Here is a 12,072-nt window from a genome sequence, read left to right as displayed (position 1 = left end):
CTGGAAAAGAGGTACAATATTTAAAACATCCACTTCCAGCATCCTGCTTTTCCCAAAATGGGTCATGCTTCATCCTTTGGACTCCGTGTCCCAGATTTCAGGGATTATCCATGTCCCCCGTTTTCCAGGACTGGTTTTATACACAACCACCAGCTGGTTCAGACTAGTGTTCACACTGTAGTTTACCCATGGACCTAAACAGCAGTATATATCATCTAAGGTTACAAATGGCTGGAGTCCAAAGGGTTAAGGCCAAGTGGAAAATTTCACCCAACCCAAGTTGCAAGACAGGACAAGAATTTTGCCTCGATGGAGGGTTCTGGCTGGAAATGTTGACAATTCTTTTTCTCCCAGTGATGGTGTTCAACCTGATGAATTTAGTGGGTTTAGCTTCAAGTTCCAGTGTCTCCTCCAGGCAAACAAGCACCGTGACTCTGGTCCTCATTTTCCATCCCACCATCCACCGCATGCAGCACATAATCCTCTGACAATTCCGCCAATTTCAGAGCAATCCCACCACCAGGCACATCTTCCCCTCCCCACCCTCAACCTCCAACCAGATCTTCCAGGCCAGTTGAAACTTTTTATGCATACTGCCTAATCTAATCTACTGTCTTCCTCCAGTGGCCACCATTTTGATTCTGCACCCCAACCCCACGCCGACATGTCTGCCCATGGCCTTGTGCACTGTCAAACTAAGATCACCCGTAAATTGGAACAACACCTAATTTTCCATCTGGCCCTCTCCAACTGGACGGCATTAACATCGACCTCTCTGGTTCCTGCTAACCCACTCCCCATTCTCCCTCCCTTCCCCATCCCTCTGTCTCCTTTTCTCCAGTCCTCCACCCCTTTCCCTCTCCATTCACAGAGCCATCCCTCCTCCCCCTGTTTGTTGCTGTACCCTCCCTCCCTTATCCACCTATTCTCCTACCCCTGACCTCCCCCCACCATTTTGTTTGGGTGCCTGCCGACATTTTGTTCATCACTTGAGGAAGGGCTCAAGCCCGAAATGTTGATCATGCAACTTTATCTTTGGTATATAAATGACACTGTTTGGCCTGCTGAGTTTCTCCAGCATTGTGTTTATACCTAAACCTAAACCAACGGTGTCTGCAGACTTGCGTGTTTTACTCTAATCTACTGCATTTAGTGCACAAGGGGTAGCCTCCTATACATTGATGAAACCAAACGCAGATTGGGTGACTGTATCACTGAACACCTACGCTCTCTATTTAGGTGTAAGCTTGAATTTTGTGTAACCAACCATTTGAACTCTTCAAAGACACACCTGTGAATTATAAATAACATTTGGGGAGCAATGACCCTTACCATCAAAGATAAAAATCAGGCAATTCAGGCAATGGATACTACAAAGGTAAAATTAGAACAGATTTTCAGGTAGTTAAACAAGAAAATCTGTAGACGCTCGAGTCGAGTGCTGTACACAAAGGTGCTGGAGTAGATCACATACCATCCACAGGTAGAAAAAGGCAATCAGTGTTTCAGGCCTGAGACCTTTTTAAGGAGTGGTGGGTTAACTATAATCCAGGCTCTTAGGCTGAGTTTTAGTAAGCCTCCCCCTGACCTTGCCCCCCTGCCCCACCCTCCGTTGAATAGAAAAAAGTGATGTTAAGTTGCATTAAATAACTTATATTAGGGTTCTCCAAACCCTGCTGCTGGGAGCCCGACGTCCCTGCTACTGCCGGGCTCCCCTCCCTTCCGGGCCCCTTGGCATAAGCCTACTCAGCCTAATGGTTCATCCGCCACAGTTTGTAAGGAATGTTGAAAGTGGACCTGAAGAAAAAGTTGGAGAATGAGAATGGGGAAAGGGGAGGAACATAGCTCTCAGGCTGGAGTTATGTGGATACAGGTCAGAGAAAGAAGTTGAGAAATAATGGGGGGAGGTGGCAGAGGGCTGAGAAGGGTAGTTCTCTGATAATGGAAGGGCGACAAATGGGGTGGGGAGAGTGGGGAAGGCGGTTAATGGAAATTGATGCCATCTACTTGGAGACTGCCAAGCTAGAATATAAGATGTTATTCGTCCAATTTGCAGGTAGCCTAAGTTTGGCAGTGCATGAAGCCATGGACAGACATGTTGGTATGGCAATGGGATATGGAATTGAAGTGGGTGGCCACTGGGAGGTCCTTGCTGTTGCAGTGGATGGAAATGATCCCCCAGTCTGCGTCCAGTCTCTCCGAGGTAGAGAAGACCACAATGGGAGCACGGGATGAAGTAGACGACCCCCGCAGATTCACAGATGAAGTGTTGCTTCACCTGGAAGGACTGCCTGGGGCCCGGAATAGTGGTGCGGGAGGTGTAAGTGCAAGTCTTGCAGTCACTGGAGCAGGTACTAAAGGAAGGGAGGGAGTGAGAAGGGAGGAGTGGATGAGGAAGTCATGGAGGGAGTAGTCCCTGTAGAAGGCTGAGAGGGGAGGATTAAGGAAGATGTGTCCGGTGGTGGGATCATGACAGAGGATGATATGTTGAATGCAGAGAATGGTGGGGTGGCAGGTGAGAACAAAGGGAATCCTATGCATGTTGCATCTGTGGGGAAAGGGGCCAGGGCCGATGTGTGGGAAATACTGGAGATGCTGATGAGGGCTGAGTCAACGGTCATGGAGAGGTAGCCACATTTTCTGGAACTCAAGGCCACATCCTGAGAGCAGATGCGATGGAGACAGAAGAATTGAGAGAAAGGAATAGAATCCTTATAGGACACAGGGTGGGAAGAGTTAAGGTAACTGTGAGAGTTAGCAGGTCGAAAGAAGATGTCTGTTGAAAGTTTGTGCTCCAAAATGGAAGCAGAGAGATCAGAAAAGTGGGAAGAGTTGCCAAAGATAGACCAAGTGAGTCTGAGGATAAAATGACAAGCTCATCTTGGTTGAAGAAAGCAGGACCAATGTAGTTGTCGGTGAAATGGAGGAAGAGTTGAGAAGCCTTGCCTGTTTTGGCTCAGACTCTGTTATCTTTGATACAGTGGAAGCCATGATTTGGGAAGATGAAAGAAACTTTTAGAGGTATCTGTGTGGAAAGTCTCATCATTGAAGTGAATATTGAGAAATGGAGAGAGTGGAAATTGGGTGAGGGGGTGGGGAAGAAAGTATAATCAATGTAGCCATGGGCTACATTGCACTTTTAGTGATATTTGCAGCTTCCCTGTGTTCTGAGATGGAGATGAAGTGTCAGAGATGGATTATATGAATGAAGGTTAGTGCAGGGTGAAAATTAATATGTGAGGAAAATTTAAAGTTCAGTGTAAGTACAGGAAGTAGTGTGAATGCAGTGTTCAATGTCGAGGAAAGAAAGAGTAGGCTCCCATGAGCCACACCGCCCAATTACACCCACTTGACCAATTAGCCTTCCGACCCTGTACATCTTTGGAACTTGGGTGGGAGACCGGAGCGCCGGTTTCAAACTTGGGCCGCAGGCGCTGCGGGAAGACTGACAGACAGCACCGGATTCGAACCTGGGCCGCTGGCGCTGCAGGAAGAGTGAGTCAAAAGAATTACCAAGCAGAGAAATGTGAGGTTCAAAGCACAATGGAAGAAAAATCGGTAGAGAAACAAAATGGTAAACGTCGAAAATAAAGAAAGCAATAATTTGTTCTTGAAGAGAAGGTGCTTGGTTTTTTTAAATTGGATTCAGAAACATGAAATGGATCCATTTGAAAAATTTTAGTTTATTTCTCATTCAAGCAACCAAAAATTCAAATGATAGTATCTTCTCAAGCTTTTCCAAAAAACATCTCAATATTTTTTGTATCTAGTTGTCAAATGATCAGAATCAAAGTCATATTGATCAACACAACATCAAAGGCTGAAGGGCCTGTACTATGCTGTAATGTTCAATGAGAGAGATGTACCGAACCATTCATAGTTGTTAATACCAAAGTATGTCTGAGGGATTCAGTAATGTGTAATCGATGCTAATAAATGATTCCACCAACATGAATCCATTATATGGCCACTGATGTCACTACAGTTCAATTTATTGGTCTGTGGAGCATATGTTGCATTTGACAGATTGATCAGTGATTCGGATGATCAAAAGATTGTGACCATTCCTTATCCCAGCAAAAGCATCAAGGCATAACCAAGGGATTTTACAGTGTCAACCTTTTAAAAGGTTTCACAAAAATGTAAAGCTAGAATTAACAAAATTGAACTCTGAATTAAAGATGACAAATGAATAAGAGATAGCAATAAAATTGTTTAGTTGCAAGATTCTCATAATTCCGTGAATTCTTTCTGCATTATAGCAAGGCAGTTGTTCTTGATGAAACGGTCACACCATCTAATTGCTCAATTGTTTTCACCAGTACAGTCTTATTGGGCTCTGACTGTTCTCCGCCAGCGTAAGAGGATCTCATCATGTCCAGATCATTCTTATAAAAGGAGCCTCCACCATACTGGCCTTTACAAAAGGAAACAAAGTTGAAAACTATGATTATCAGTGCTGAGACCAGTGTTGTTTGTCATCTATATCAATGAACTGGCTGATAATGTAGTCAATTGGATCAGCAAGTTTGCAGATGACACTCAGATTGGAGGTGTTGTGGGAAGCGAGGAAGGCTTTTTAAGCTTGCAGCGGAATCTGGGCCAATTGGGGAAATGGGCCAGAAAATAGCAGATGGAATGTAATGCATAGAAGTGGGAGGTGTTGTATTTTGGAAGGAAAAACCAAGGTAGAACATACATGGTAAATGGTCGGGCGCTGAGGAGTGCAGTAGATCAGAGGGATCTGGGAATACAGATACATAATTCCCTGAAAGCGGCATTACAGGTAGATAGGGTCGTAAAGAGAGTTTTGGCAAATTGGCCTTCATAAATCACAGTATTGAGTTGGGATGCTATGCTAAAGTAGTATAAGACATTGGTGAGGCCAAATTTGGAGTATTGTGTGTAATAAGATTGAAAGAGTGCAGAGAAGATTTCCTAGGATGTTGCTGGGACTTCAGGAATTGAGTTGCAGGGAAAGGTTAAAGAGGTTAGGACTTTATTCCCTGGAGCGTAGAAGAATGAGGGGAGATTTTAATTTATATTTTATTCTCTGGGAAAAGTTTTGACAAGGAATTACACATTTCCCTACCTTGCTGTTGCACTGATTGGATGCTGAGTGTTCTTATCCCTTCGGCCATCCTGTTGAGAAGAAATATTCGTGTTACCACAGGTCTTTTGAGGATGTTCCAAGGCATATATTGCTCAGGTTTACAAATTGCTTCCCTCTCTAAGGAACACTGACTTTGTTGGGTGAACCTCTGTGGGGATTTCTACCCTGCAGACCCTTGGCCGAGCTGTTCATTCTTCACGTCTGAGCGCTGATAGTAAAAAGCCTTTCTGAGCATGGAAGGGCCTCAAATTTTAAATGAAATGTATTAATTTTTTTTATTTACAGAATGGTAGAAGCTGATTACAGCATTTAAACCCATGCAGCCCAATTTCACCCAAATGAACCTACAAACACCCGAAAGGTTTTAGAGGGTGGGAGGAAACAGGAGCATCCAGCAGAAACCCACGCAGATATGGGGAGAGTGTACAAACTCCTGACAGACAGCACCAGATTTGAAGCTGGGTCACTGGCACTACACTAACGGTGCTGCTCAAATAGGAAAAAAGATTCTGGGCTCCTTCAGGAGGTCAGGAGCACAACTGTCCACACTGTTATGGGGTATATTATATTTTATATTATATATAAATGTTTGTAAAAGAGATAGATTGTTGTGGGTTTATGGTAGGTCACTTCACAAACAGATACTTACAAAACACATCCCATTTAAAATGCAAGAGCTTTGCTGAAAGAGAGACTTCATGTCCACAGTGACTTTGCAGAAACTTTGAAGAGTGCCTATGGAGACTTCACGTAGGTATTAATTGGACCGATGCTGTGGAGTAAATGAACTATTGTCTTTAAAGCAACAGATGACCAGCAGAAACTGATTCCGGTGCCAGCCATCTGTCTGGTTGCAGTTTGCTGTTCTAAGAGGGGTCAAGTGGTTTTGCAAGCAGAGAGAGAGAGAGAAAAGACCAAACAGGATTTCTCTTTTAGACAGAAAGAGAACTGATTTCTACAGTGGTTTTTGAGGCTGCATAATGGCAAGCTAGCAGCTTGTTGAAACCCACATTTTGAAGACGAGTTGTGAGTTCTGAGTTCAGCCTGGTGAAAAACACTTGTAGTCTTTGCAAGAGGAAATGATTGGCTAGACTGTTACACCTGAAATAAGGGAAACAAGAGGAACTCTGTGGTGACCTAGAAGAATGGGTTATAATTTGGAAAACCAATGATGGGGCAAGTTTCTTCACCAAGACACTGAAGTTATTGGTTCGAGGAAATCAGTTTGTGTGTGTCCAATGAGCAACAAATTTCTCCATCTGAAAATCGACAATAACCTTCCTGAACAGTAACAATTTGCCTGTAAGCAGCAAAGCATGGTGAAAATTCATATATGTAAAATTCTATGAACAGTGTAAGACTTGCCTGACTTGGAGTAGTGATAAGTGAGATTGGACACTAAATCAAAGAACTTTCCTGAACATATACACATTACATACACATGCGCTTAAAATTAGAAGGAGGTTGTTAAGGTTAAGTTAAGAGTAATAAGTTACAGTTTGATCCCATTTTCATGTTTAAAGATGAGTAAAAGCAACTTTTGTTTAAGTGGCCATTGATCTTGGTGAATTCCTATTGCTGCTGGGTTTTGGGGTCCTCTGGAGTTGTAACAACACAAAAAAAGAGTATGGTCGAAATACTATTAAATCTGGATACGACGTACAATACCATCATCTACTGAACTATTGGGAGAGTTATGCCAACATGAGAAATGGTGCATGAACAACTGACTCACAGTTAATTCTGGAAATGAGCTTGGTGCTTAGATGAACTAACTGACTGAATGCTATTTTCAAAGTCAAAAATCCCAGTCACAACAATATATCAGAGCACCAAAGCATATTGAGCTATGCAAGTACACATACTGGTGTAAAGGTGTCACAAATGGAAGGTGGAACTGGCCAATGTCCTACCTTGCTTCCTCTCCCTCCAGGAGCTTCCTATAGGCAAGAATCTCCATATCCAGACCCAGCTTGACTTGCATCAGATTCTCGAGTTCCTGGACTTGCTTGGTCATCTCTTGCTTGGCTTTCTGGATGGCGTCTTGCAGTTCTTGAATTCTGCTTTTACTGCCTTTGAGAGACATTTCCCCACGTTCTTCCGCTTCTCTGATATCAGCCTCCAGTTTCAAACGCTAAGTGGCACAAAGGTTAACATGATGACTTGTACGTGGAGCGCTGCCTCACCTGCCACACCCCACCCAAACCCCCTCCTTGAGAAGGACCATGCTGAGCGTGCTGTGTTGTAGATTGGCTGAGAATGGATCAGCATACTAAGCCTTTCCCCGGAAGGAGTGAGAGGGTCCTGGAATGGCAGAATTCGACCCAATTGATCGGAGATTTCAGTCGTCTCTTGGCCGTTTGCTTTGGGCTGGGAGGAGAAGAGGGTATTTTGCCAAACTGCGGGTGTTGATACCCAGATCCTGCATGCTTTCACTCCGAGGCTTACCTGGGCTTTAAGATTTTCGATGTCCATGCTGATTCTCCGGATGGATTGATTCAGATCATTACATTCTGTTTTTATTGCCCGCATGTCTGCTTCCAAACCTCCACCTGACATGCTCAGCTCTTGCATCTGCAAGAACACATCGAGAACTGGTCAGCAAAAGGTTTCCCCCTCCAACACAGAGGTCAGAGCTGCCAGTGCGGGTGGGACCTGGCGACTTGGATGCGAACGCTTACCTTCATCATTTTCCATTGTTCAGCCTCCTTGCGGTTAGCATCTGCCAATATTTTATATTGATTCTTGATCTGTTCAATGATCCCACTCATATCCAGTTTACGAGAAGTGTCCACTTGCACGCAGACAGAAGTGTTCTGGATCTGTGCCTGTAGCTCGCGGATTTCCTAAAGGTGGGTGGTGTGATGGAATATTTGGAGATGTTTTGGGGAGATAAATTGGTAGAATTAGAGTAGGTTACATACATACACACATTTTAAAACAGATCTTATTTGAAATTCTGAAGCATTCATATTCAGTGGCTTTACAGAAACTATGCAGAATGCAATGCACATTGCACAATTAGGTGCTAATTGAAATGATGTTGGACATTTTTGCAAGCCTTCTGACCTCTCTGCAAAGGGCTCACTCAAAGGTCATTGAGACGTTTGTTTACCTAAAACAACAGATGGGAGCAGAAGATGAACTCCTATTGTTTGCTGGAGAAGGAGGAGGGGTTTTTGCAAGTGAGAGAGAGAGAGAGAGAGAGAGAGAGAAGGACATGTGGCTGGCTGTTCTGAATCTCAGAGAGAGGGAGAAACTGAACAATGTCAGCCAGGAGAAGGTTGTTCAAACTGAAACAGAAGCTCCAGTGTGGCGGATGGCTGGAAGTGCTATCTGTCTGATGTTTCTTTTGGAATAGGAAGAACAGAAAGGAACTCTGTGCTGGCCAGAAAGAAAGAGGTTATCATCTAGAGAACCCACATGGGGCAAGTTTCATCAAAAAGACATTGAGGTGAATAATGGTGGTACCTGAATTGTGCAAATCCTGGAACAGCACATGTCTCTCTGCAAACCTCCAAGAACCTTCCTGGGTGGTAAACATTTACCTTTCCAAAGAACATTTCTTAAATTTACGCACACATTACTTACACGTGCGCTCAGAATGAAAAGGGGCTTAAGTCGGGGCGTTAAGTTAATAGTGATACGTTAAAGTTTGATCCTGTTTCCATGTTTAAAGAGAATTTAAAACAACTTTTGTTGAAGTAACTACTTGTCGTGGTGAATATCTTTTGCTGCTGGGCTTTGGGCTCCTCTGGACTCATAACAGGCGGAAGGAAAAGAACTGAAAGGAGATTGAAGGGATCGGCAAGGGACCAATTGCCGGACCATGTCGCCTGTTTACCTCGTCAAAGATACTCTTGAGGAATTCGAGTTCATCGGTCAAGGCTTCCAGCCTCGCCTCCAGTTCCACCTTGTTCATGTAGGATTCATCGACATCCTGAAGAGGAAAGGGACACAGGGCTGTGAAAGGTCGTTGCTTACTTCAACCACGGTGTCCACAGATGTTCGTGACCCACGCCTTTGAAAAGCTCGCTCGGAAATGCGCTTGACATATTGGACAGACAGCTCGCCAGTCATACTCACCTTCTTGACGATGACAAACTCGTTCTCCATTTCAGTCCGCTTGTTAATTTCATCCTCGTACCTGAAAGGAATCTAGACTTTAGGGAAAATCTCTTCCAAAGAAGGCATTGAGTCCCGTTGCTGCGAGGGGACCCTGCTGCTTTGTGCTGACGCCTCGCACGCTGCCCGGTTCATTGGGAGTGCTCTTCCCTCCCTGCTCCGTGGGAAGTATCGGCCCTGCCGCGCCCCAGACCAGCGCGCCCTCCTTGCCCTGAATCTCCCGGTCCATCTCGCTGGCTTTCAGAGTTCTGGGAGGCTCCTCGCGTTCCAGAGCTCGGCTTCGCCTGCGCCTCTCCTCTTGGCGCACTTGCCGGTCCCATAGAGAAGCCCCAGACGCCCACTCGCTGCTGTTGCTCCGCCGCACCAGAACCAAGTGTCCGAGTGGGAGAGAGCGGGGTGCCTCATGCATTGAACCTTGCCGCAATCTGCCGGCTTCTGCTCCATGTCTCTGACCCCGTGAGCGCGTCCGGGACGAGAACAGATGAAATGGGGAATGCCTCACACGCACTTACTTGCCCTTAAAGTCCTCAACCAGCGCCTGCATTTGCACAAGGTCCGACTCGAACTTCGCTTTCTCCTGCCCCAGAGCTTCCAGTTGCCTCTTGAGGTTGGCGATGTACATTTGGAACATGTTCTCGATGTTCGATGTGGAAGTTCCCTGCTTTTGCAGGAGATCCAGTTTGGTCTTCAGTTCAGTATTTTTCAGTTCCAGCGCGCAAACCTGCGGATGGGAAGCGAGCCCACGGTTAGATTGACAGGGAGCCGGCAAGGAAAGGAGGCGCCATTTGGCCAGACACACGCAACCCCGGCTTCCCAACATGCGCGACGGGGGAGAGCTGGTGCACTGACCTGCTCAATGAAAGAGGCAAACCGGTCGTTGAGCCCAGTGATCTGCTGCGTCTCCTGGAGACGAATGGCTTGCTGACTGAGGTCATTTTTGGGTAAGGGGCTGTGCAGATCCACAGCCGTCTTCATGCCAACACCGAGCCCCATACCAACACCGAGCCCCATGCCGGAGGGGCGGGACAACCTCGAGCTTCTCGAACTGGACAGGATGAGACTTTGAGCCCGCCCGGCACCCTGGTATCCTCCAGACGATCTGAATCCTCCACCTATGGAAGACATGCGGCTCCCGCCCCATTGTCCCAATCCGGAGCTTCGTTGTCCTCCTGATCTGCTGGAGGAGCTTCTTGTTATCTTGATCCCTGTTAAGGACATGGTGAAAGATGATGTGGGCTCTGTGGCGGCGAAGCTGCTCCGGCGATCGCAAGTCCCCGGTGCAGCCGAGAGAGGCTGGAGCTGCTTTTATGAGCTGTACAGAGGGCTTGGTCGGCTTATCAGGTGACAAGGATGGGGTTGGAGCAATGGAGAGAGAGAGGAGGAGTCGGCCGCCACCTTCTGCCGTGAGTTCCAACCTGTTCCCCTGCGCTGCTCACCGCCCTTGGCGCTGCGGGCAACGCTGGCGTCAGCAGAAATGTATGGGCTCCAGAAAAGCAGGCTCCTGACTGCCCAGAGCTGCACGGCCGTGTCGGGCTGGAGCCGACGAAGAGACGGGTTAAGGGGCCATTCTTCTCAGCCTATCCAGCCCCGCGGTTGGGTTACAGATGTCCCCAGCACACTCCAATCTCCTCCCATTGACCTGCCTTTAGCCATGTGCCTTCAAACCTTTCCTGTCCATGGACGTTCGTGCACCTTACAATTTTCCTGTCTCTGGACGCTCCTTCTATTTCCCCACCACCCTTTGTATGACAACTGTGCCCCACAGGTCCCCTTTAAATCTTTCAAGATTCTATCTTCAACTGATCATGCTGGTGGTAAAAGAGTGTCCTATTACATGAAATGTCCTTTTGCTTGCTGCAAGGCAGACAGATTCGCCACCGGCAGTAATTGCCAAAGCGCCTCTGATAGATCTTACAGTCAGACTTACAGTTATAGGGAGAGAATCACCCCCACCCCACCCCCCATCCCCTTAGATTCGCTTCCGGCGCTTCCCCTGCCCCCGCAGCCACACAGAATCCAGTCCAAGCCATTGGCACTTCGAGCTCCAGATCTCCGACATGGTCAGGGACCCTTCAGCGCCATCGGCACCTCTTTGAATCGCCGTTCCCTTCCGCGGGTTCCTCGCCTCGGTCGCCAGCAGCCCGCCGCATGACCTGGTCCCTCGGCCGCAGAGTCCCCTCAGCTCGTCTCCTCCACTTGCCCCTCTCGTCAAGTCAAGTCAAGTCACCTTCATCAACGTTCAACACGTGTTCGCACAGTAAAGACGAAATAGCTTTTCTCCAGGACCAAGGAGCATATTTATATAAATATAAGTTAGAATAGAAGTTGAAATATTAGAATAGTAAGACTATACTGTAAAAGTTCCCTGCACTTCAAGGGGAAAGCCCCAGCCCACCCATCCTCTCATTATCATGCCAGCTCCAGTAACATTCTCATGAATGTTCTGCACCCATTTCCAATTCAATCTTTCCAATCGCTGGGTGGCCAGAATTGCACACCACACTCCAGCTCTGGTCTCCCCAACGTCCTGTGGAGTCGGAACATGACATCCCTGCACCTGGACTTACTTCCCTAACCAAAGAAGGCAAGCGTGGAAAACACCTTCTTCGCTACCCTGTCCTCTTGGGTCACTGCCTCCATGGAAATATCTGGCTGTGTCCCAAGCCTCCTTGTGCTGCAGCACGCCCCAGCGACCTTCCATTCACCATGTAATTCTTGCCCTGGATTAATTAATCCACCTCAATGCAACACCTCGCACTTTCCGAGTGAAATCCCATCTGCCGTTCCTTGCTCTGCTTGTCCAGTTCATCTGCATCCTGTTGTAATCCGGGATC

At 46.8% G+C, this 12,072-nt stretch overlaps 1 protein-coding gene across 1 annotated transcript; it reads right to left on the bottom strand.

Annotated features, from left to right (window-relative positions):
- Positions 1-3,663: 3,663 nt before the first annotated feature.
- On the bottom strand, positions 3,664-10,528 carry LOC138747434 (keratin, type II cytoskeletal 8-like). The gene is made up of 9 exons (XM_069906647.1): positions 10,088-10,528; positions 9,751-9,959; positions 9,200-9,260; positions 8,958-9,053; positions 7,795-7,959; positions 7,562-7,687; positions 7,027-7,247; positions 5,093-5,142; positions 3,664-4,417 (listed from the first exon to the last, which is right to left on the bottom strand). Exons 1-9 carry the CDS (start codon positions 10,454-10,456, stop codon positions 4,257-4,259), a joined length of 1,458 nt encoding a protein of 485 aa, XP_069762748.1. The 5' UTR covers positions 10,457-10,528; the 3' UTR covers positions 3,664-4,256.
- Positions 10,529-12,072: the final 1,544 nt, after the last annotated feature.

This window comes from Narcine bancroftii, chromosome 12, assembly GCF_036971445.1.
Source record: "Narcine bancroftii isolate sNarBan1 chromosome 12, sNarBan1.hap1, whole genome shotgun sequence".
NCBI classification, from domain to species: domain Eukaryota; kingdom Metazoa; phylum Chordata; class Chondrichthyes; order Torpediniformes; family Narcinidae; genus Narcine; species Narcine bancroftii.
The sequence above is the reverse complement of the archived record's forward strand: the minus strand, read 5'-3'. Positions and strand labels throughout refer to the sequence as shown.